At 42.7% G+C, this 26,913-nt stretch overlaps 1 protein-coding gene across 1 annotated transcript in view; it reads left to right on the top strand.

The window, feature by feature from the left end:
- Positions 1 to 22,599, top strand: part of cdkal1 (CDK5 regulatory subunit associated protein 1-like 1) — a 195,467-nt gene extending 172,868 nt beyond the window's left edge. The window contains exons 13-15 of the mRNA XM_061819899.1: positions 4,823 to 4,906; positions 7,720 to 7,884; positions 21,944 to 22,599. Of these exons, the coding sequence (XP_061675883.1) occupies positions 4,823 to 4,906; positions 7,720 to 7,884; positions 21,944 to 22,102 (408 nt within the window). The 3' untranslated portion in view covers positions 22,103 to 22,599. The remainder of the gene's footprint in view (positions 1 to 4,822; positions 4,907 to 7,719; positions 7,885 to 21,943) is intronic.
- The last annotated feature ends 4,314 nt before the right edge of the window (positions 22,600 to 26,913 follow it).

Here is a 26,913-nt window from a genome sequence, read left to right as displayed (position 1 = left end):
CGAATGTCCTAAAATTCATAGACAATACCGGACGTACTGCAGTGTCCGTGTTCATGCGCATGCATTTGAGAGGCGGGTCCTGGTGGGGTGCTTTGTGATGTCAGCGCCTCTTGGTGTGAGCGCGTGGATGACAGCTGTGGTTGACAGCAGCTTCTGCGCGAGTGCACTCGTTATGTTTTCCTGTTCCTCTGGCGTACAGTAAACACCTGAAAAGTGCATTGGCGACTTCCTTTCCCACGTGAGGGCATTATCGTTAGCAGGGCGACTGTAAAACCAGTAAAGAAAACATCCGTTCTCCGAACCACTTTTGTGCGAATGAACTGTAATGTGGTCTTTCAACATGTTCACCAAAACAGAGCCTATATTTTTCCTCTTCACAATGACCGTTAAACTTTCCCCCGGGGGAGCCCTACAGAGCTGAGTTGGAGCGCTGCGGCGCTGCAGATTTGTGCGCAGGGCTGTTGATTTTTATGCTCGTGATAAATCTTTGTCGGTTTGACAGGAGGAAGGCCCGTCGCATTCCACGCTGTTTGCTGTGTTTGTGTGCGTGTTACCGTGTAACGCGGGAGGCTGAAAGAAAGTGTGCATCGGGGAGATAAGGGCTAGCTCATGAATTCGAGATGGGTGAAGAAATAAAAACGCGGGTCAATCGGGGAATACTTAACATTGGTGGAGGTGCAGCGTGAGGGGTTTTTTTTTTTCTTTAAACAAGAGTCAATTAAAAGGGCGGTTAAGAAGACAGGGAGTCTAATATTGTCCAAATCTTACAAATCAACCACAAATACTTTGTTTGTATTTAAGCGCGACATTGTTTGAATGCAATAGTATAACTTTTGTCCCCTCACATCAATTACGGTCATTGGAGCAGTCCAAGTGCCTTCCCGTTTAGTTTGTCGTATTCCATTTGCATCGCTTAAAAAGCCAACACGGTGACGAGGGATTTTGAATCCTGTTTGAGGGACTTGCTCCTTTATTTATGACAAAGATAAAAACATTGATTACAAATTCAAAGCCACAGTGCCGTCGTTACCCGTGTTATGATGTGGATTAATTAGCAATTAAACTCGTGATCCCATCAATCTGTTGGGGATCTGCCGTGTACTTTGGGATGTCGTCTTCTGGATGATGATGTAAATTAAAACTCACTGTGCAAAGACATGTTGTTTGGTGGCCTGCTGTCCAACAGATTGAGTAAACACAAATCCAAACACGGGCGCTCTGCGGCACAAAGTGCACAAGCGAAGGCCAACTTGTATATTTTTGCACACGCCAGCCGCTGTGTAATTGATGCAGGAAGCTCACCAACTTTTGATTTGCTGCAAAACACATTTCCGTACATGTCATTGTCGATGCGGGGATGTGTTCGTGCATGATAATTCCATTCGCACGTACACAAAACCGACATCATTGCAGCATAATTATTTAGGTGGGCATCGGATATCATGAAGGCAAGCACATGCGCCCTCACACACATCCGACATCTCAGTCAGACTTCAATCACTACAGATTTGAAGGTCCGCTGTCATGAAATGCATGATTTTTTTGTATGTTATTAATGAAAAAAACAGCACCCATCCGTTTTTTTTTTTTTTTTTTTTTTTTACCATAAAACATGATTTTGACATGTATAGCTTTTTGTCACTCCCGCCATGAAAATCCTCTCGAGGGATTTGTTTTCGACAAGAAGCCCGAAGTGACGCACAGGGCAGTAGCGCACTCAAGCGGACTCGTTTGTTTCGATTAGTTTTACCTCCGGGAAGGTAGCTCGTTGTTCCTTCGTGTTAGCCAAAATGCCGGCTCGTTGCTGGATATTGCTCGGAACACTCAGGAGGATGGTTTTACCCTTCATAAGTTTCCGAGAGACCCGGTTCGTCATGAAAAATGTATTGCACAGGTGCAAAGGACGAGAGCTTTTTGCGTTCCAAATCACAGGTGGGTGTGAACACAGCTACTGAAAAAAAGTAAGAGTTGGTCGGATGGGGGGGGGGGGGGGCATAATTCTTAAATGAGGGGTGCTAAATGTGTCGATGTGCTCGTCGCGGCGCCGGGATACGGTTGCTCATCTCCACCGCAGAGGTGGAACGGACGAGAAGGCGATTTGGCCGCGCCGTCGTTGTCCCGGGCGGAATTGTTTATCACCGCCGGGGAGGTGGATCGGACGGGGAGGCGGCTTGACCGCACAGTCGTCGTCACTCGCAGACGGGGAGGTGGTTTGGCCGCATGCGGTTTGACTGTGATCCGCATATCATCTAAATATGGCTCGAAACTATAGGGTAATATTGCCCCCGGTCACTTCACTGGGTTGTGAAATGTTCTCTTTTTTTGAAAATCCAAATATCTCTTTTGTTCGTCTCCCATAGTCGGTGACGCAGCGTGTTTTCAATGCCGAATGTCCCAGCGTGACGTCACAGACAGAAGATGCAGCCAATGTGGCGACCACTTGAATGTCGAGTATTAATTTTTTCGTATAGACATTGAAGTGAATATTGTTATATGTATTTTTCATTACAATATCTATTTTAGAATGTTTATAGTTATGACACTTGACCTCTAAATTTATGTATAAGATTGATGGGTTGAAATGAAGTCTCAGTGCTCCTTTGGACTATTTACAAATATGTTCAATTGTGCCCTATTATTACAATATCAGTGGTATTGGAAAGGCTTCTTCAAATCTTGAAATATGACAACAAAGTACTTAGTCTCATAAGCTCGGGATGTAAAGTTCCACAAAGCAAAGACATCTGCCTCCAATCTGAAGTAGCAAAAATCCAAATGTTTGCCTTGTGTTAATCACGTTCAAAGGGTCTGTGGGGCTTTGCGCTCTGAAATTTGCTTTGTTTGCTGAGGTCTGTGATTTATTTAGGCTTTTGGAGCTTGTCAGCGTGCCTGTGCAGGTGGTGGCTGTGTTGGAACACACACATTGTAAAGTTACGGCAAGCCCGGAGTTCGAAGGACTTCAACTTAAAGATTAAAAAAAAAAAAGGAAGCGTGGACGGATGTCTGCGGAAATGCGAGTGTTCCTAGCCGCACTTCTAAGGCCTTGCAAGATGGATTGCTTGGAAAGTGATCAGTCAACTCACGTTTAAAGTATGGGGTTCTTTTCAAAATGTATCAAAATGGAAATCGCGATCATTTGGACCGCAGGACATCGTTTTCTTCCTGCTTTTTCTTCATTGGGTGCAGGGCAGTCCAAAATGGCTGCGATATTGAGTTGAGACCCTGAGTGACAAGACCATTTGCAATCTACTATTGGGCCAGGCTTTGGATCTGACCTTAAACGCGCACACAGAAATGGATAGTTAAGCTGTTTTTTGGGAGGGAAAATATGTTGAAGATAACTCTTACTCTGTGAAAGACTGTCCACAGGTGGTTATTTTCATGGTTGCAATATTTCAAATACATCTTGTTGGCTATATACATACCCTGCACTGGAATTGTTTCTGGAATACATTTTGGTTATCATTTACTACCATCTTAATTGAGAGGCATGATTGAAACACTCCTCATTAAAAAGTGACTTTGCATAGTTTATATTTTGGTTTGCTTTGCTTTCTTACTATCTGAAAAGATGCAGAAGCAGCAAGGAAACGGCGGAAAGTTTACAAAGCTATCAATTTTATTTTTTATTGTTATGTTACACCAGTGTTGTTCGTACACTTCTATTTGGGGGGGACGCCATGCGTGTCTGGATTTTCTCAGAGTACTTCGGTTTCGGCCACCAGCGCATTCATGTTAAGATAATTTCCAGCCATGTCCAAGAGCTTTGGGAGCTCCGCCGTACTCGCCAGTAAGACGTTTGACCAAATGTAAATTAACGCAGCCACATTTTGCAAATAAATAGTCATTCATCAAGTGATTGAAACATGTTGATCGTTATCTACACATCACATTGCGGCTCTGGAGCCAAACAGTTTGTTTCCATCTGTTTTTGCCATCTGATCCTTGTGTCAGCCTTTGGCCATCTGGGCTGCCTTTGTGCCTGCTAAAGTCAAAAAAAAAAGAAGAGAGAACTTGAGGCAGTTTTGTGTAATACAAAGGTGGATTACTCGGTTGATTTTAGACAAGACGAAATACTCACCAGTTTTATCTCAAAAACTTTAATATTCTTTAAGGATGCCATCCTAAGAGTCACACAGTAATGATTGAATGTTTTTATATGCTTACATTTAATTTTTGTGACTATTCTATTTTTTGCACACTTTTCTTACTATTTTTTATATTTCTTGGCTCTTTAAAGCACGCTGAATAGCTCCGTTGAAGGAATTGTGTGTCGCAAGGCGAAAACGGCCTCGCCTCGCCTTGACTTGATTTGCTGATATCCTGAATGGACTTTTGCTGTATTAAATTCACAGCCTTGCCCCCCCCCTCCCCTCTTCTCCTTTCATCCTTTTTTTTTGGCACTTTCTGAGGACCAGGGATGAATACTGTAGAATGTTCTTAGGCAAGGCACTGGAACTAAAGTGGCTCAGGAGCCTTGAGGTTGTAATTAAATGTTGAGATGCAATGAAAACTTGAGGAGTGAAAATTTGACTTGAGATCATGGTGAGCACAAACATAGAATGTAATATTAGTGTGTGCGGTAAAGTAATGTTTCAAAGTCTGTGTCGAAATTTACAGTTATAACAAAGCATTCTATCAAATGTGGTGTCGGTCAATCTTAGCACTGGGAAGAATCTAAAAGATGCTGTAATACAAAGAAGACAGCATGAATAATTAATGTAAAAAGAACAAATTGTGATCTTGTCTGGTTTAGTATTTCTATAATTATGTCATTAGAGGACAATGTAGTAAATGTGTTGTTTCATGTGCTTGTGTTTAGGTTGGGGAGAGACAGCGTGTGTTGGTGACCGAGGAGTCCTTCGATTCGCAATATTATGTGGCTCACAACAAGTTCTACGAGCAGGTAAGACAGATTTTACAATTAGAAACACTGAAAGCGACAAATGTTATTGATATAGCCAAGTAAGTTTTTTTTTATGTAAAATATCTTTAGTGTTGGAAGAAGGTGAGTGAGCTGTAAATCATTGGGATTTATATTTTCCCCCATATTGACCATGTTTTCATATTCCATTCATGTGGCAAATTCGGTTCTTCCTCATTTTCATACTTAGCAAATCAGATGAGGGGTTTTGCCGTGCACGTCGCAAGTAGGTTATCACACAAATGCGTGCACGCCCCCTAAGGTGGTCATGAGAGCATGTGGCAGCATACGTTTTTGCTTTTTTCATATTAACCCCGCCACCACCACCACCACCACCATCTTCAAATGTATGAAGGTCAGCCCTAAAGACATGAACATTCCATCCAACGCACACAGCTGTTCATCGAACGTGCCTTCAAAGAAGCTCTCTGAACCTGTGAAAAATTAACTTTAAAACATCTTCAAATAAATCAATTTCCTCTGCGGTTTAACTATCATCAGAAACATGTTTGAAGTTGTGCTTTTTACGAGCAGGGAGGGCAGCGGATGGCGATATTCCCCCCCCCCCTCCCTCCCTCCCTCTCTCGCCCCTCCTGCACGCTGTGAACTCAGGTTGCGACTTTCAAACACTTCACGCAGGTTCGTGTGCGCCAACGCACGCGTTGACTCTTGAGGAGAAAGGCTTTCCTGCTGTTGAGAGACCCTTGTCAAAATCAATCCCTGGATTTTGTGTGGATTTGAAGTACATTTTTCCAATAAGAAATAATGGTAATTGAATTATTCCGTTCCAGATTTCAAACCGTATATAGTTTGACCAATGACTGAGCCCGCATACGAACGGCCAAACTTGGAACTGGAAAGCAGATGTGCTAAACGCTTGTCCACCGTGTTATATGAGCAGTGTACTTTGAAGTGGAGTTGGTGATAAAATAATAATAGTTGTGTAACTAGTTCAATGACTTTCTGAAAGTTATATGACTAATTACATTTGAGTAGGTTTCTTGAATTTCAATGAATTCATCGACAGTATCCTTGGATGTTTCCTTTACAAAAATGGATTCAAACCATAGATTTTTTTTGAATGAACCACATGTTGTTCTTTACACAAATAATAAACTGATAGCAGAACATTATAAAATATAAATGTTTGTTTTAGGGTTAGGGTTAGACATTCCTTCCTCTGACAACCCAGATAAGTGATGTTCCATAAAAAAAGTGAAAAGAGGAAAAACCATTCAAACGTCAATGTTCAGTCACAGTTCAACGAGTCTAACGTTTTCACAATGTCAGACTAACATAGATTGCACCACAAAATGGAGCGTCATGGTCATATTTGGTCAATTAAATCGTCATTTCTGGTATTACCCAGAAGGACACATGACTAAAAAGAGCCAATCACAAGTGCCGGCTATTTTTCAAAGGTAACTAAAATTGGAGTCATGGAAATTTCACAAAACAAATGTAAATTAACGATATGTTTTTTTTCCCCAGTAATGTAATGGATTACAATTACATCGATTTGAAACTTGTTCCTAGTGATTTGTCATGACCCAACACAGTTTATAGAACATTTTGTTAGATTGCAGTGTTTAAATAGTAATACCGGCACTATGATTACCGATAATAAAGTTGATATGATCAACGGGCATAGTTTGGTTTTGACCTTAGAAAACCAATCGCTCGATTGGCTCAAGAATGAAAGCCCGGGAGTGCCGAGCTCAGAGGAATGGGCGCATTGGGGGGGAGCGAACAAGGAGAAGCCAAGGGTCAGGCAAGTGTAGCGCTGGGAGCAGTGAAATGGATGTGGAAAGGCGGTGGGTGGGTTGTCGGAAGGAAGAATGCAAAAGGAGTGCGAAGAAATCACTCGCTCTCACTTTAACACCAATCAGATGGCTGTGTAACCCGACAATTACCATAGGCAGACGGCTCAACTGCACGCGCAAGGAGGTTAGCGGGGTCACGGTGGGGGTTTCCATGGACATAGGACGGGCACTTTCATCATTTAATCTCCCTTTAATGGTCCTCGAATGACCCTGACCCGCACGCACGCACAGTGTCGCCTACCTCCGGAGTCCGCGTCCTCCGTTTCAGCGCTCTGTTTGCCGCCTGCTTGTTCTCGCCCACGCACGCTCACCTTTTGTGGTGAGCAGCAGGTGCCTTGATGAGGCATGCGCGGTGCTTGCAGGCAGATGCCGTGGCCTCCTTCGCCCTGCCTATCATATTGCAGCCACTGGATAAAGACTGACAGATTAGCACTGAGCCGAGCATAATTGCGCCACCGCGGCGCGAACGCCTCGGCTCCGTGATTTCTCTTCTTCGGCTCAGCTATCTCCCGGTGGGCGCACGACTAGCGTACTTTTGTGTATTGGGGGAAGACTGAGCGCAACTTTAAAGTCGTACAGTAAATACAGGGATGTGTAAATTGAAATGACTTTGTATATACATTTAGTGGGATAATTTTAGCTACTTCAAGATGAAAAACTGTGACAAAATGTTGGAGGAATTTTTGTCCATTCATCCGGAAGAATAATTGTGAGGTCTCTGTTGTTGGAGCTGAAGGAGAGCCGTGCTTGACGTCTTTGTTCGCATTCACCCCGTAGGTGACTGATGCTTTTTAATCTCCCAAAGTTCCTCTTCACCAAACTCACCCAAGCATGCCTTGGCTGGGAACCCATAAAAATATTTCCTCATAGTTAGAAGCAGCGAGCTGTCCAGAATCACTTTTCATTGCCGTGTATTCATACACTCGTATTAGTTTAACTGCTGATTGATTGTTGCCGATTTGTGTTTTGCAGGTACTGGTGCCCAAGAGGTTGGAGTTCAAAGGGAAAATGATTGAAGTTGACATTTACGAGGCAGGAAAGCACTTCCTGAAAGGACGACCGGTGGAAGACAGTAAACCTTTCACTCCCTCCATCACTGCGCCACTTCAAAAAGGAGAAGTGTCAGGCCTGATGCAGGTAAACTCATTCTCACGCATGCACTAGATGTAGAAAGTTCTTTTAAGAGGACAAGATTTCAGTTTGTGTGCTGTACCAGATCGAATCCTAATTGTTGTACACCTAAAAATAACTCCTGATCATTTGTTTAACCCTAATACTCAGCACATTTGTGCCCCTGCTACTTAATTATTTCAGCAACTTTGATTTGCTTACTTCAATCGTATATAATGGATTAGGTTATGGGCTCTGTGTCATCTTGTGAAGTACAGCAGTACCGTCAGATATGAGCGACTCAACGTCTTGAGTTCTTTGAGCTACGTGCCGTCATTCTGCTGAATTTTGCTTTGACTTGGGATCACAAACTTAAAATACGAGCGATTCAGAAAGGGAGGAAAGTCTGCTAGCTCACTGCTAACAAACAAGGACCAAATGAGTGGAGAACACCTTTGACATGCTAAAAGTTAGAATCAGCAGTTGCATTTGTTTCTCTGCATGACAGTATCATAAAATAGCACCTCCTAGTGGTCAAGTCAGGCAGAACTGAAGGCACAGCACACTGTTAGTTCATGAGGCACAAACGGTTAAATGCTTTACATTTGATATAATATTGATCACCCTGTAGTAGAGTAGTTACAAGTACAATGTGAAGGACTGATATTTTTACTTTTTACTGGTCGGAGACTACAAGTCTCGAAGAGATTAATGGCATTTATTCACTTCACTGGACAGAGATGATTTAAGATGTTTTGATTTAAGAGCACGGACAGTGAATGACTTAAACGCGTATCTCAAGGCACCACTGTGGTTGTTTCCATCAGAGTCAACGTCGTCAACTTCAAATAAAACACGTTGTGGATGTATGTTTGCGTCCCTCCCCCCTCTGAGAAAAAAGGCCAAAGCATCGGTGATGGCGTAAGATAAGCCGTGACCGGAGAAACTGAAACACACACAGATACACACAAACGGGGACGTTCATGTATCCGTTTCAGTGCATGTTATTTTTCACTGTGACTAGCTGTAGCTTATAGCTTAGGACATTGAGCCACAGAGCAGAATATGATACACCTTCTAATTTCACACTCCATCAACCTTTCCTGCCAGAGAGCTAGAGAAGCAAGGCAGAGAACAGAGGCGAAGGGTTTGGCAACCATCAAGAGGGAGACAAGTCGAGAGAGAAAGCGAGGGAAAGGGAAATGGATGGCAGAATGAAATAAAATTTAAAAAAAAAAAAAAAGTATGACGGGTTTCACGGAAAAGCCCAGGATTGTCACTCTGCAATGAAAGTTGAGCGTTAAAGAGCTTTTCAAGTTGCCTCATAAAGTCTGCAGCCCATCCAATACACACATTGCCTCCCTCATTAATTTCAACCACATAGGCCCTTTCTCATTTGGTTTCATGCATTATTTGTCACACTTCTGGCCTGATATAGATTTTACATCGATATATATATATATATATATATATATATATATATATATACACACACACACACACACACACAGATTTAAAAATGCCATAGCAACCAAATTACATCGATGTTCCTCTCAACCCTATTGCCTAAACAACTCTCTCATCCATTAAAATGTTATATTTGAATCTGTATTACATTTCAATGTGCAAGAATTCTCCCAGAGTTGTTGTTCGGCAGTTGGACCGCCATTCACCCTGTTATATTTTCTTACGGTTGCGCAACAGGAACGCTAACGATAAAACGTAGAACTGACAGTGAATGTAGATATTCCACACACACACCAGTTTTTTTCTAACAAAAATAACAAATCATTTTAAAACCGTTTCCACTAAACTTGTCCTTCTCTGGTACATCGTAAATTCCAGTCATGTGACCAGCATGGATTCGTTGTGGATTCACTATTTTTACATCTCATGCTCGTGCAATCAAACAACTGTTTACATTCATTTGGCTGCCATACAGGTACATATCTGAAGCCCCTCTATTATCAATCAGTCTTTGCTTGAATCCAGCACACACTAAAGTGTGCTAGCAGTGTGTGTGCGCGCGCGCTTGTTTGACAGGAGTAAATGATTACACTTTCATCCACTTGCAATCTTAAAATTACAGCTTTTTGGCAGTGAACAGAAGGAAAACTGAAGAAGGAAAAGGGGGAGCGAGATGGTGCGATGCATCATAGCCGCATGATAGTTTGCCCCATGATAGCAGCAAGTGATTGGAAAGGCACACCGACCTTCCAAGGTCTTTCATGTCTATTGGCTCAAAGTAGAACAAAGTGAGACGTCTGTCATTTTGAAGCCACAAAGAGAAATGATTGCACAGCAGCGAGCATCCTTACACGTGCAAGTGTTGAGCAAATATGTCCCGGTCGATACTTGGCTACGACGTTTGAGCGATGAATGCGGATGCCTATCTGTAGATGTAAACATCTCAGACAGCATTGGGGGGTTGCATACACCAGATATACGTGGGTTGATGATGCGCTGATTTTGCAGCCTGATGTCAATCTGTGAAAGCTGTGAAAGAAATGGTTTGGAAAGCATGGGCTTAAAAAAAAAAACAATTTTGTTTGCCTCATCTGAGATTTAATCTCATCTTTCTCAATTGCAACATTCCGAGTTCAGAAGTTGTTCTGATGCCGCCATATTGAGGAGCCTCCTGGTTGTCTTTGAAACGTAAATCGAGGAGCGAGGATGGAACATTGAGGAGCTTTCACAGCTGGAGCTACATAATTGAAAAAGCAGTTTCCTTTATCGAAGTCTTTTATGTCTTGACAGTGGCATCAAAAAATGTGCGCTGCAGCGATAATGTAAAAAAAAAAACATTTTGTTGTGGTGTAAGACTTAAATGACTTACATCTGCTGTAATTGCATTATAACTTCTTCAGATATACTTTTGAAACGCACTGTAACAATTAGAAAGATGGAGGCACGCACTGGAAAGGAGAGGAATGAAAATGAGCTGAAGTAAAACTGAATATTTGTGTGTGAATGAGAGGGGCGGAGGGGGAAGAGTGAAGCTCCAGGGAGGGTGGACGACTTCAAATACTTGGGGTCAACAAAACAAAGCAATGGCGGGTGTGGTAAGGAAGTGAAGAAATGGGTCCGAGCGGGGTGGAACAGTTGGCAGAAGGTGTCTGGTGTTCTATGTGATAGAAGAGTCTCCGCAAAGATGAAGGGCAAAGTTTATAAAACAGTGGTGAGGCCGGCCATGGTGTACGGATGCGAGACCGAGTGGCACTGAAGAGACAACAGGAAGCAGAACTGGAGGTGGCAGAAATGAAGATGCTGAGGTTCTCGCACGGAGTGAGCAGGTTGGATAGGATTGCAAATGAGATCATTAGACGGACAGCCAAAGTTGGATGTTTTGGAGACAAGCTTCGAGAGAGCAGACTTCGATGGGTTGGACATGTCCAGAGGCGAGAGAGTGACTATGTTGGTAGAAGGGTGCTGAGGATGGAGCTGCCAGGCCAAAGCGCGAAAGAGAGGAAGACCAAAGAAAAGGTTGATGGATGTTGTGAAGGGAGGACATGAGGGCAGTTGGGGTTAGAGAGGAAGATGCAGGAGATAGGCTAAGATGGCAAAAGATGACACGCTGTGCCGACCCCTTATGGGACAAGCCGAAAGGAAAAGAAGAAGAACACTGTAAATGTATTGCAACGCATATAAAATGTGTTCATTTATCATAGAAATGAACAATGTCGCAGGACCGCAGATAGATTAGCTGAGAGAGGGAATGTGGCATAAGCTATGTGGGATTTTCTTGCCAAGCATGTGGGACACGAGGTTCAGTTCTGATAAAACTGAAAATATGGCGGCATCCCTTCAGTCTCTTTGGTGGTTTTCATTGCTTGCTTCAATTTTCATTCTCCTTACAACTGAAACACGCCTTCTGTTATGGCTTATTTCTCAAAGTATGTTGTCTATTCATATCTTTATTTATTTATTTTTTATCAACCACAACACTTGTCACAGCTGAAAGCATAGAAAGCTACGAGGTATGCACAACACAGAGAACTGTAATTCCTTTCCATGCAAAAGTGGTTGTCAATAAAGTGCTCACCTCTTTTGCGTGATTCTGGTCCACAATGTTCCCAAAGAGGTTCATCTATTTCAGCTTAAACTAAATATATGCCACATCTCTTCTCAATAGTTCTCAGTTTGCTAAACAGACGCCACATTTGCCCTCATTACTGGAAATAGTTGAGTGATTTTTCAATGTGAAAAGAGTTAGAATGAATCCATTATTCCAGGAAAGGTTGCGTGTTTTCAAAGGTGTTTTTGCTATTTCATCCCGCTGAAAAACCAAGGTTTCAGAGCCACAACAGCACCTGAAAATTTAGCTCCCTTTTGTTCTCGCTCTCCGTCTCTTAGCCGTCTGTCAACCCTTCATTCACAGAAACAGCATTTTCCGTGGAAAGGGGAAGGACAGTAATGAGTCTTTTAGTGGGACACAATAGCAGAAAAAGCACTCAACGGCACGGTGAAGGGAAAAAAAAATGAGAAAGTATCTTCACCAGTCCTCATCCTCAGATGAAATTAAATGATAGAAGAGGAGGGAGGAGACAAAAAAAAACTGAAGCAAGAAAGAAAGAGAGCGAGGGAGATGGAGAGATCAGGGCACAGCAAAGGCAGCGTGAGTGCCATGTAATAATAATCAGGTCTTTTCACAGCATACTTTCTCAAGGAGAGCGCCAGAGAATGGATGAGAGGGGAGAAAACTGCTCCCGTCCATCCACAAGGCAGCAAATTGCATGAAAGACATAAAAAGAAGACAGACAGGACGTTAAAAAGAAAATAAAAAAGCGAATAAAACAACTTTTCCTTGATGAGAAATGACAAACTGTAACAACTGTAATGACTGAAGAAATACGTTGGGCTTTTACTTTTTTTCCGGCCTTTCCTTTTTTCACGGACCGTCTTTTTGTTTGATGGTAGCTTTTGTTCAACAAATGGCTTTTTATCATTTATGTTCCTCATTTGTTTTTAATCTCAATTACTTCTTTGGTGTGTTTGTTCTAAGCTCTGCTACAGAGTTCAAACAAGCAGCTGAGCGTGGAGGTTTTTCGCGTATTTTGTGCCATTTGCTTTCCCCCTTACGCCCGTCTTTGTCTATTTACATCAAGTCGATGTTTGCTAGCAATTTGCATCATCTTCCAATAAAAAGCTCAGGTAAAAACTCAGATTCTACCCTTTGTGGCGCACTCAATAACCTCACCATGATGGATATGTGTCCAATACAATGAGCTCAAATGTGATTAACTCTGAAAGGTGTCGCTTGAAAAATGTTTATTATTGTTCCGTTGTGTAAAACTGAAGTGTGTTTCTCATTGAGAGGAGTTTGTGTTATTTTGTGGCAGTAATATGAAAACGACTCTCCCATCCTAACGTGCACACCACCGCCTGGCGTGTCTTCCAGATTGGTACTCGCTCCAGGCTATATGAAAAAAAAAAATCACTTGCTGTAAACGCAATCTTTAGGAAAATGACACACTTGCTAGATACAAAAATACCATAAACCTGTCGCTTCTGCGCAGCAGTGTCTGTTTATATAGAGCTCAAGGTCGTTGGTTGATGTCACACATTGTCACGTGTTATCAAGAGCAAAAAAATCAAACGCACAGTTTGTGCTCGCTAATCTATTTTTAAACTTTTTTTTTGTTAGAAATGTCACCAGGTTGCGGTTGGCCTCTGTCTGACTATTTTCTCTCACAACAAATACTTTGTTTTGTCTTCAAAACAGCAGGCGTAGCTATTTCAAGCATTTCACTTGGTATGTCGGATTTGATGACACGGCCTCTGCTTTGAGGAACCAAAATGATTATCGTGGAGTATTTTATTACACCATCAAAATATTAGTTATATATGGTTTTCAGCAATTTAACCAAATATGCCAACTGGCATTACGCGGTTTCATTTCGTTTTGTTTATTTTACATCCATCCATTTTTGGAGCCGCTTATCCCCACAAAGGTCGCGGTCACTAGGGAACCTATCCCAGCTATCATCGGGCAGGAGGCGGGGTGCACCCTGAACTGGTTGCAAGCCAATCACAGGGCGAATGTCAATAAAATGAGCTTTATATGTACCTTGCTCTGCGCTTGCCTTCCAATTGAAAAAATGAGCAATATTTAGAAATAACAAAGAGCAGAGCCATCAGTTGCTCAAAAATGCTGTTATGTCATTAAGTAATCAGCTTTTTAAGTCTAGTTTTTACCGTATACTTCCTCAAGCAAACTATAGTCACTTATATTAACAGGTTTTGCAGGGGGACTATGTACAAGAAAGGTAATATTGTATTTACATGCAACTTTAAATTGGAATAAAAATTAAATAACCTTTTCATCATACAGTTTTCATTGTCATTTGTCATCGTTTAGATTAAATGGAGCCCTTTATACTGATTTCATAATGTCATGAAAGGTCAAAGCCTGGCATTCCGTGGAATCAGTCGGTGGTGATGTACAACGTAGAGAATCCAAAAGAAATTGTTCTTCTGAAGTTCTGACTGGCTTTGTGGAGTTGGCAGTAGATCTAGTGTGCCTGATTGCTTCTCATCCATTACCCAAACCAGGAGCCAGAACCGCCCCGTGGCCCTGCATACATGCCGTCTTATCTGTCTTGAATTTTGTTCCAATTTTCTGACGTCCACCTGAGAAATGTGATTGTCCATATGATCTCGGGCCCTAGGAAACAACCTTGTGACCTAATCAGCACAGGCACCCCGAGATTAATGGCAAGTAGATTTTTGCCCACAAGTTTTTGGAATTCAGATGTGCTCCCTCGGTACAAGACTCAGGCTGTTGTAACAGGACATAGAAGACTAGCTGGTATTGTTCCTGACTGTGGCATGTAAGTGGACTCGCGAGCAGTTTTTCAGTCTTGTCCAACAAGCCATATGTGTGTGCATCTCCAAACAGGATGTCTTGAAAGTAGTCTTAACTCAGGTCAGCATGCTTTACTCCAGTGCTTAAGGCATCTGCTCTATTTCCTGTGTGTTATGTTGGCCGTCATGTGCCCGACACGTGTTTGCATGGGCGCAATTGCACGAATGGGATTCACTGTATTTTACAGAGGCGACCGTAAAATATTTTATGCCCTCCATCTGTATGTTCGCTTCTGGTTTGCGCTAATTCTACAATGGAGCCTTTTTGAAATTGGTGCTAACCCCCCACCCGACCACCACCACCACCACCCCCAAAAAAGTATTGTGATCTGTTTGTCATGATATTATAAATCACAGTTTACTTGCCTTTTAGGATCTTTTCAGACCGCATGCGGACGAGCAACTCCCATGTCTGCTTAACAGTCAAGTAGCCCTGGACTCCAGTTCCTGTTGCATGGAGTTGGGATGTTGAACATTTATTTTCTCTTTTCTTCACATAAGACTAAACCTCTCCTATTTCAGGTCAGTCAGGATTAAAAAAATAATGGTTTTTCTAAATGCCACAATAATGAAAGAGAATTTCTTAGATAATTTTATATGTCTCGAGGTGAAATGTGTAGATACACAAAAAGTACTATGTTTTTTAAGAACATGAGGAGCCCAGATGATGAGGTCATGGCTTTAGAAGCTCCTGATAGGTCAACCGACAACATGTGAGTTACTTGACGGCGCACGTGGTATGTATCTAAGGCCACAATTCAAACTCTCCGCTTCATTGTTTGAAGTCATGGGAAAATCAAAAGAAATCAGTCAGAAAATCAGTGAAAGAATTGTGGCGCTCCTCAAGTCTGGCTAATTATTGGGTGCAATTTCTCGATGCATCTGTTCAAACAATTATATGCAAGTATAAACATCGTAGGAATGTCCAGCCATCACAGCGCTCTGGACGGAGACGACCTCTGTCTCCCAGAGATGAATGTGTTTTGGTCTGAAATGCGTCGTGTTGTGTGGCTGTTTTGCTGCACTGGGAACTGGAGTTCTGTATAAAATAAACGACATCATGAAGAAAAACGGAGATGTTGAGGCAACATCTCAACCAGGAGGCAAAAACGTGGGTGCCAACGGGTCTTCCAAACGGAAAATGACTCTTAAGAATGTTGCCGAAATGGTTCAAAAGTGGCTTGAGGATAACAAAGTCAATGTGTTGGAGTGGCCCTCACGAAGCCCTGATCTGAATCCCATCCAAAATTTGTGGGCAGATGTGAAAACGCGTGTGCGAGTAAGGCAACAGACAAACCTGACTCAGTTACACCAGTTGTGTCAAGAGGAATGGGCTAGGATTCCAGCAGAGAGTACTGTCAGAGGCTTGCGGAACATGACCCAAAACGTTTGACCCAAGTCATGCAGTTCAAAGGAAATGCTATTCGATACAAGTGAAACGATGTAAACTTTTCACCTTGACGAAAAAATTCTCTTGAGAAAATTTCACTCTTTCATTCTTTTCCTTTCGGCTTGTCCTGTCAGGGGCCGCCACATCGTGTAATCTCTTTCCAGGTATCATTTAACAAAATGAAAAAATGTTGGTGATCTTGAGTGAGTTGACACAGGAAAGGTTTAGTTTGATATGACTTCCAACTGTGAGACAAAAATTGAAATCTGTGTCTCTGCAGTTTATCATAACTTCTGGCTTCAACTGTTTGCCCTAGTCTCACACACGCAGTCGTGGCACTGTAAAATTTGTGACTAATTTGGTCACGCCATTTGACTGCACATTTTATTGGCCCCAATTGTAACGTAATCCCTATTGGAGTGACCCGGAGAAGGGATGCTTTTCAAGTGGACAAATGTGCGCTTTGTGCTAATGAAAGCGTAGCTTTGCCTCTACAATAATCAAAGGCAACGTGACGAATCTGCATTGAAAGGAATGTGCTCTTGATTAGTTATGAATTTGTAAATTATGCACCCAAGGCAAAACAGATTTGTTGACACTAATCTCTCGATGTTTTGGAGGTCTGAGAAGACAATCCCACTGTAAAATTTAACCTCGTGTCTCCAAAACATCAAGTGCCCAATCATGGTATGTTTGCCGAACCAATTAAAAATAAAAAATGCATTGCCAAAGAGAGCAACCCATTTGCAACACTTTATATTGATCAATCATTTTAAAAATAATACAAATATTGTACCCGAATTAGGATTTATCAGTATTATCAGTATCCAATTTGGATATTGGAGGTTTGGGCCCAATGCCAGCAAGATGCAAAGTACATCTCAAAACATCTGGTGGTACTTTTGCTCAGAGGAAGTTTTACCCAATCAGAAGACTGAAGAAAATGATTTCCAGAAGGGCACAGCGACGATGTTATCCGGCTTTACATACAGAGTTTATTTTTTGACTTCCGATTCAAGATCTCACTTCAACTTTTTAGATGCGATGTGATGTTTTACAATCTGGCGTGGGCCGATCATGCCAGACCCCGAAGTACTTTACTGGTCGCGGTTTTATCCACGTCTCCCCTCCCGGAAATCTGGAAAACCGAAGTGTTGTTGAAAAACAGCCTTTTCAGATTTTTGTGAATGATTTTTAAATCTCTAAATCGTCTTTCCCACGTCTTTAAAGGATTGCTTTTGTTTTGTGGCCCTTTGTGCATTTTTAATCGATTGGAGTGGGCTCCTTGTAGTTGTCCCTGTGGTTACTCTTGTACTTAATATCTTTTTACACACACCCACACAAGTTGAGTCGCGTCTCAAGTGACCGTGACAGGTGGTGAGGATCAAATGAGAAATGTGACCGGCGTTGCATTGTTGTTTCTTTCTCTCGTGATGCTGGTGTCCAGTTGCAGAGACAAAAGTGCCATTTTGGTCTCTCACAGTAGTTTACCTGGACCAGTCCACTGTTCAATGATTTTCTGGATGATTATGTCGGCTCTGGCCCCCCGCTGCGATCGGATAGAGCAACATGACGCTGTCTAGAGGTGTTCTTGCGCCCATGGTGGTGAAATGTCACACAAAAGCGTGTCTTTTCTGACGGCATTCTCTCCATTCTTCACTGCACTTTTCTCCACTTTCCTCTCCACTCCCACTGTGGTGACACGCAGCCACTGCCACTTAGTTTGCACTTATCCGCCCAACTAGTAATAGATTTTAGATGGCGCTGTTCACTCTCTATCCTGGCACCCCATTGTTAAATGACACCTGCAGAGAGACAGTTAAAGAGACGGATGGAGAAGAAGGTGCGAGTGCACTTGGGCCTGACAGCGTTGATAGATGATGTTTCGTCTGTCTGTTTCCTTTGCTCCGGTCTCCAATTTCATGATTAAATCTCCCTCTCTACCTCAGATTATGAGCACTCAGGATGTTCAGTGTACGTGGTAACAGGGATTACGTGACGACCAGAGCTGCAACAGTATTTGAATTCATCCCGAACTGCCACTGTTTGGTGGATGCAATCATACTCACGAATACGGCCTGAGTTCGTTGCAGTATCTGCGCTCCAAACTTAGGTGGCGGTAATCCACCTTCAACTGTCACCGTCATTACACAAAACTCCAGAAGAAGAGAAGTTGGCGCCGGGACAATTTCAGCTGACAGAGAGCAGTTGGAAGACCCGCCGGGTTTATTCAGTTCGGCCGTGTGGGAAAATTTCGGGTTTCCCGTCGTGTACGACAGCGATGGGGCGAGGACACGATGTCGGCGTTGTTCGGTTGCTACGTGGTCTGTCAGTCAACACGCGTCCAACGTGCTAGCCTCCATTTTGGGCGCCATTATCCAGACATGGCGGTCACCGGGCAAGATAAACGAAAACGTGAATCCAACAACTTATCCCCGATATTTTTAAGAAGCCGGTCGATCGGAAATCAAACAGACAAAACCAGATAAAAGCAAGTTTTGGTTTTTATTCACAATGTTACCACATTGGTAAAATGTTGGCTGTAGTGGCCACCTCAGTGCCCAACGAAAGAGTTTTCGTTGCCTGACGACTGAAAATATAGACGGTCACGTTTATCCAAACTGAACTCACCTCATTCGTCCTGAAATCATCGTTTGAGAAGATGAGTCATATAGCGGTAGTGCATGATGACCATATCTGTTTTTAGCTTATGAACATTTGTTCATCATATGTTATGGTCTAAAGTGATCATTTATGTAAAGATGCAGCGATAACACATTGTACCATTTGTATTTATTTGTACTTTTATTTTTATTAGTCTTTCATTAGCCTGCTGTCTGCAGTCATATCAGCTTTGTAAATGAGGCGCTGTTCTCAATAAGCTTACCCTGATAAATGCACGAAGAAATACAGAAAGAAAGAAAGAAAGAATTAAGCTTACCTGTAAGTACTGCATAAAGCTACTGCTTATTGAGAGTTCCGAATGGTGTACTACTTAACACTTGCGTCAGTTGAAAATAAAAATGTAGAATGGTGTTCAGGGAGTCCTCGGGTTAAGACGGTCTGGACCTAAGACGTTTCGACTTTACAACGTCCCCGTCCGCCATTTTGTCTGGTTAATGCTTGTCCGTGTTTGCGCGCCGGGAGTATCTTCACATTTTTCGCCCTGCTTTTTAGACATTATCGCCCCAAAAAAGAAAGCTGTGTCTTTTAGCAATGCTTCTGCGGCCAAAAGAAAATCCACGACCATGCAAACGAAGCTCAAGATCATAAAAAGATTGGAGAAAGTCGAGACACCAACACCACCAAGGCTTCAGTCGGTCGACCGTGGTGACAAATATTAAAGACAAAGCCCGCATTTTATCGCATGTGAAAGGTTCCGTTCCTACGTCGGGCACAATGATCACAAAACAAGGTTCTTTGGTACTTCTCGAGTTGGAGAGGATTGAGGACCAGGTTCCTTCGCAGTAGCTAAGCACGGCCTCCCCTTCTTCTTCTCCATTCAGCTCTCAACAGCAATGCTAAGTACGTCATCTTGTTTATTTCAATCTATTTGTTTTTTATACAAAGTATTTTGATGTCAATTCGGACTTTAATGGTGGAATCCGACTTAAGTCAAAAGTTTGAGCTAAGTCGCTACTGTAGGAACGGATCTCAGTCGGAGACCAAGGACTCCCTGTATTTAGAACTTTTTGTTGCTTTTTGCTGTTTTACGAGTCCGTATGGAACCATGACCCCAAAACCGATGTACGTACTGAACCGTGACAGCCCTGTTAACTACGTACTTTCACGCAGAAAATGTTCCCATTGTCTTCTGAGTAACTGAGGCAACAACAAAAGCATCAGTTTCACCATAAGGTAATCCAACTTTGGAGTGAGCCAAACATGAACGTTCCACTTGTGGCGCTATTGTCCACCGCCACTGCAAAGCGACGTGTGGATGTGTCACGTAGGCGTTGGCGGTTATCGTATGCCCGCAGCTTTGTGTGCGGCAACAGAGAAGATTGTGAACGAGACGCCGCAAGTAGATAGCGGAGAAGACTGGAGGCCGGGAGCGTGCTGGACCGATGCCGTGCAGCTGCTCACACAGCCGTGTGCGTGCAACGCGTGTGGGCGTCCACATAACACTTCGTCCATATGCGAAATTGTCGGTTCCCAGAGGTTAAAAGTGCACTCGCTTGGCCAAGAAAGTCACTATATTTACAACTTTGGGTGATTTTGCATATGCTTTTTTTTTTATGGTTAAAGAAAAACCAGACAGTGAAAGAAAAAGTAGAGGAAACGTGAAAAGATGAAAGGCTTTTCGTGAGGCATTCGAGGAGCCTCACGAAAGGTTCGACGGTTGAACTGCAAAGTGTGAAGGGAGCAAGTAAGTCGATGCACTTTGTTGGTAAATAGAAGAAGGGCAAAGCTCGTGACGCCGCTGTCCCGATTGAACTTGATGAAAGGTTTTTCAAGAAAGCCGCGGATCAATTGCTCAATATCCCCCTGCATAATCCATCCGGGCGGTGATACGGCATTTTATCAACGGCCGGGCAGGAGGAGACGTGCAGGAACCACCTCAAGGTCATCCCGATCCATTTTCACAGATTCCCTCCTCCGACGTGACCGACGGTCAAATTGACAGATTGCATCGTTTAGCATTTCTTGTTTATTTAGTGATCAATAGCCTAAGCCTGAAAGAAAGAAAATAGATCTACTATTTGTCCGTTTCAGTAACACACGTCAAAATATTCCCCAATTGTGCATTCTTTTGAAATTTTCCACACTAACTGAGAGCAAAGCAACTTCACCTTAAAAAAAAAAATATCAATTTTGTACTATTTTGTCTTCTCCACATTCCCATCGCGGCTCATTGTTGACATCAACTCTAATTCAGCACACTGGCGCCGAGGAATAATTTGATTACCGCCGAACTGCCGTACAGATTTGTGGTTTAATTACGCTCACTTATGTTCTGCATTTATTCATAAAATAACAGCTGTTTTGACATGAATGCGTTCATCTACAAGGTATCAGATTTGGTTCATTATCGTGTTACTTATTCTCAAATTAAACGACGTTGCCGAGAGGCAGCAGATGGAGGCAGACGCTGAAATCATAACATTTCTAACATTTGCTGCTCTGAAAAGAAGCTGCATGTTTGTTCTAAAGATCTAAATATTTAGTCTGATTTATCAGTCTAAAAAAAAAAAAAACTTTTTTTTTTTTTTTTTTTTAGACTGATTGCACTATTTGGTTGATTAAAAATTACCATAACATTCGGCTAATTCATCCATCCATCCATTTTCTTAGCCGCCTGTCCTCACAAGGGTCGCAGGAGTGCTGTGGAGCCTATCCCAGCTGTCAACAGGCAGGAGGCGGGGTGCACCCTGAACTGGTCGCCAGCCAATCGCAGCGCACATTCGGCTTTTAGAAAATAAAATAAGTGACTTTCTGGTCCCTTAATGCAAAATATGAATTGCAGATGGAGCATTACTGTTTGACTTGAGAATTTGTGAGCATTACAAGAGAGGAAACAAAAATCAGCCGATTTCTTAGTGTGTTGAAAATCGGCAAAAAAAATTCAGCCATTTTTTGCCAATTTGAAAAGGGCTCACGTCAGCCGACGAATGGGTCGGTCCCCGGTTCCGATTGGTCTGATCGATTTGGGCTGGTTAGAACTCGCGTCCTTTCCACCAAGCTCGTTCTCGTTCTCGTGTGTCGACTTTGTTCCATGTGCAAACTCTGAGCAGAGCCTCTTCTTCTTTGTGAAGAAATTAACAATCTTTTCTCGGCAAAGAAGATGCTGAAAAGCATTTTTTCCCTCTTTGTGTGTTTTTTCCTTTACAGGAGCAGATGGCAAATGGTGTCCAAGGTCCCTCTTCTATGTCTCCCCCTCTTTTGTTGATGGGGTCTCGCAGTGTGGATCGAGAGCTATTGAAGAGGCTGGGTGTCGTACTGACGGTGGCGGCCGCCTTACTGGCTTTTATTGCACAGAGGATCTATTAGCGACGTAAGCGGAGCCGTAACCAGGGAGAGCGCGGCCACGTAATTGGGGTCTTTGAATGGGAGCCACATCATCAAATTCTCCTCCCTGTTTCTCTCTGTACGGTGCGCACTCAAAGCGGGGAAACGACATTTTGATTGGATTTTTCTTTTCTTTTAATCGGACATCATTCGGCCATTATTCGAGTCGTTTTTGTGTACATCTTTCATTTCAAGCCGCCTCCGGCGCGAAGTGCTGTGCTTCCAGTTGTCTCGATGGAGCACGCCAGCGACCTCCTCGCGGTCCACAGCTCCGTCTGCCCTTGTGCGCCGCTTGTGGACTCGCAGATTCTTGCTCGGGTTTTTACACCGGCATGATGAGCTCTATCCAAAGGCGCGCGCAGATACTTTTTGATTTTCACACTAAGAATGAGACTTTTTCTTTCTTGGAAACGTCATAAATGTCGCTTTCGTTTGATATGTTTTTACGAATGCGCTACACAATGAAAACATTTTAACAAGCCAGTGTGTTCGACATTGTCATTGTTTCTCGTCATTAATTCCATCCTTGTGAAATACAGACCAAGCATCCGTTCACTTTTGTACCCTGGTAAATATTTTCTGTAGAAAACTTTGGACAGAACAACTTGTTCTATAGAACTTTGGCTGTGATTTTCTATAGAATTTCTATAGAAATTCAATAGGACTTGTGTCCTACGGTTCTATAGTTCTTTAGAAATTCTTTACAACTGTTCTATAGAAAGTTTTTAACCAGGTTAGAATCCAAAAGACAACAACAATAGAACGAGGCGGGTTCTGAATCCTAACTGATGCAATCTGTTGGCCATTTCTCTTCACCTTTGATTTTTTTTTTTTTTTCACAGCCTTGAAACCTACTAAAACTAAAAATCAGGTTTTCATAACATGGGAATCAAATACTTTGATCTTAAATGTCAAAAAGTAACCAAAATCTAATGTGGCAGAGAAGAACTTGCGCATCCAGGGGAAAAAATTGTTCTGCAGAAGTGTACTGTATTGCTCCACAGGAGGAAAAAAAAAACGTCCAGTATCACATTATAATGCAGCAGTTATAACGTGACAGAGTTCATATTTTAATGTGATCAAGTTTAAGTTTTTATCATGCCATGTGTCTGACTTTACAGGTTTCAACAGTTTCCCATTCACCAAAGCAAACCTCAGGTCACCGAGACAAAATACAAAACTAACTAAGCTACTGTCGACGTACCTGCTCTACTCTTCTATAATGTAAAAATAATTTGTCCAAGTGGTAAATAAGATTTAAAAAGAGGGCGCAGATGCCGCCGCAGTGGCCCAACATTGAACTAAAGGGGAAAAAAATTTTGTTTAGCTGAATGCGGGAGTCAAACTTATCACAAAACTTGAAATGTGTCGCATTATCGTGTCATACTGAGCTTTCTTTTTTTTTTCTCGTTTTAGCTGCAAAATGTTACCATACTTTTTTATGCTATTATAAATTAAATGAATCATCACTGACTTTAAAAAAAGTGTAATCGATAACTGCTTTTTTGACTTCCTATTTGAAAAATCAAAAATAATTTCCATCCATCCATTTTCTTTTGCCGCTTATCCTCACGAGGGTCGCGGGGAGTGCTGGAGCCAATCCCATCTGTCAACGGGCAGGAGGCGGGGTACACCCTGCACTGCTTGCCAGTCAATCGTAAGGCACATGGAGACAAACAGCCGCACTCACAATCACACCTTGGGGCAATTTAGAGTGTCCAATTCATGTTGCAGGTTTTTGGGATGTGGGAGGATAGCGGAGTGCCCACCGGGAGGAAACCCACCCAGGCACGGGGAGAACATGCAAACTCCACACAGGCGGGGCCGGGATTGAATCCGGGTCCTCAGAACTATGAGGCCAACGTTCTACAGCTGCTCCACTGTGGCGCTCAAAATTAATTTGTTGATTAATTTGGATAAAAGAGTTTTGGCAGAATACAACACGCCGCATGTTGGGCATGTTCGCAAAAGACTTTGGCACACGTGCTTCAAGTTTGTTCACGCTGTTGGAAAAATCAAGCATGGTACGCCCTAACTTTTTGGATGATTTACTGGGAAACTGATGCAATCGCGTATAACTTTGAGGTTTAGAGTCCGGACGGGCTCCTATAGAATTACCACCGAAGCGTCTCCAGGGTCTTTACTGCAGCCGGCGTTTTTCACTCTCTTGTTCCATTTCTCACAAACGCGCGCAGTCTCTCTTTCTAATCTGTTCCCGGTTGAAGGTGCTGCCATCCCAGCATCCTCTCTGAAATCTGACACTCAATAATGTATGCCCTCAATTTATATCGCACGCCACTGGCACGTTTTTGCTTTGTCTTTCTGTAGCCGCGCACGTGTGTATTTCACCGTCTCTCGGCTTGTTTGTGAGATTCCCCAGTGTCAGCTGCATGATTCCGTGCGTCGGCGCTTTCTGATGTGCTGCCTGTAGGTTCCCAAATGCTTAATTTAGCGAAAGGCCGGTGTATAGATAGATGCTGTGTGTGTGTGTGGTGTGTGTGTGTGTGTGTGTGTGTGTTTCCAAAGAGCCAGGATCCTTTCAGAAAGGCTGTTATTAGATATAGCAACAGTTTGGTGCCTTCACACGCTAGCTTTGTATTATCTCGGTAAATGATGCGTGTCATGTGTTCGCCAAATACACCCACACACAAACAACGCACGTGTGTGTGTGTGTGTGTCATGGCTTTTCCACATAAACATGTAGCATAGACACACAATGTGCAACTTTTGTATCAAATGGACAAATGATTCGTGCCAAGTCGCACACTAAGACAGGCGCAAAAGCTTTAAAGTAGCCGATCAAATGATGCATGTCGTACATACACACACACATACAGACACAGTGTAGCTTTGTATTACGCGATCAAATGATGCGTGTCGCCGTGCAGCTCGTTACATCCATCCAGCGTTGGCCCGATATTCCGCAGGCATCCATATCGTGTGACAGTTCTTTTGATGCTTTGTAAGCACATTTCCGCCCCGCGTGTCACTCGCGCTGCATTGTTCTCCACTGAAATATGGATGCCACGACACCCTTTATGGTGGTACATCATCGCTTAGCATGTAATACTGAGGCGGGACCTGGAGTGAGGAGATCGTTATTCACTTTGCATCATTCCCTTCAGTTGTTCCTCACAAAAGCGAGACTTTCTGATTTCTTTCTCACTCGCAGCTGACGCCAATTTGTCAGCGGCGAGTTCGAGAAGTTTTCCAGTCAAGACAACGAGACACACGTGTTAGCTTCTGTCAGTGTGCTAATCACGTGGAAATGTGTACGTTGTCTCTTTCATTTTCAAGCTCGGGCCGTGTTACCCAGTTGCTGCGACAAAAACGGCAATTGAGGTGACAAATTTTAGCACAATTTAATTCCAGCAACAGGTTTTGAAGTTTGAAGGGATGACTGGTCGTTACATCCAATGGCACAATTCACATACGTGCCGTTAAAAATGAAAAGAAGCAGCCACTGGTTTCTTTTAGGCAGCACACGGAACTTTCTCTAACAACGACCACTGCTCTGCCACACTCTCTTTTTCCAAGTTTACCTGACACGCTATTATAGTACTTATGCAGCCCATCAATGTGTTTTATGATGACAGCGTCCACCACCGCTGCTTCAGTTAGCAACACAGTCGGGGCAACGTAGAGCAAAGACGAGCTAGACGTGCTGCTTATGTTTACTTTCGATAGTAATGGAGAAAGTTGAAAAAGAAATGCTGTTGTTTTAAGATGCAATGACTTTCGGAGAAAAAGTGGTAAAACTGGATGAGATTTTCTCTTTTCCGAGTGCGAAAGGTCTGGTCTGAAGCCAAAGTAGAAAGTGCAGGATGAGATGGTGTGTCATTTTAAAATTCCACCTTGGCACAGCCTGATCTAGGATGAAAGCACAGACAATACAGTGCACAAAAAGCCAATTCTGTATTTTAAATATAGGAGGCAACATAACTTGAATGGTTTCAGAGCATCATCATTAAGCCCCCCTGTCTTCAGAAGGGGGTCTTAATGAGAGGCTGGCTGCTTGAAAAGTAAATCTTGGGGTAAAAAGGTCTGGGCACCCCTGATCTAGATCCATTATTTTACCCACTGCTTTTTGTTATACTGCAGTATGTCAGTGCTACAAATGTAATTGAAACAACAAAGTTTCTCAAAACTGTCATGGTACAGGACTATAGGAAGAACTCTTTTTCCAAAACACAATAAGACACATTTCAAAACAGATGGAACTTGCTGTGCCAAGTCCTTGCTCACAAGTCCATTCTATACGTTCCTTTCTTTTAAGGGGATCAAATTAACATTTGTAAACATTTGAAGGCCTGAATAATCAAGGTTGACTAATTGAATTTTGGAAAGGAGCGCTTCATATGCTCAACGAGGATTTACTATTTTGAAAATAATCACACATCAACATCAGTTTCCATAACATGCAAATCTTCACCTACAATTCTAGCAGACGTGCAATTCATAGCATTGAAAAAATGTATGTGGGTTGTATTTATGTATGTCTAAGCGTACTTAACTTTACAAGCAGTTTTATGAGCCCGAAACGTCATGAATGAAGAAAGCGTGATCCACCAAGTTGCTCATTAACCTCTTCGTCTTCAACTGTGACCTTTTCATTTGCACGCTTTAACGCTCGAAATAAGTCAACAGCAACCACTTGGATGACTGTGTACTTCCTGCCTGTTTGCAATTTATTGTCGGGGAACATTTCATTGCATTTACGACGACGTGTGATCATCGGCATCCGTTCCGCTCCTTCGCGAATGAGACGAGATCTTCACTCTTTTGTCTTGCTT

Source organism: Syngnathoides biaculeatus, chromosome 5 (assembly GCF_019802595.1).
Source record: "Syngnathoides biaculeatus isolate LvHL_M chromosome 5, ASM1980259v1, whole genome shotgun sequence".
Lineage (NCBI taxonomy): Eukaryota > Metazoa > Chordata > Actinopteri > Syngnathiformes > Syngnathidae > Syngnathoides > Syngnathoides biaculeatus.
Note: the sequence above shows the minus strand (reverse complement) of the source record. Positions and strands in the feature narration are given on the sequence as shown.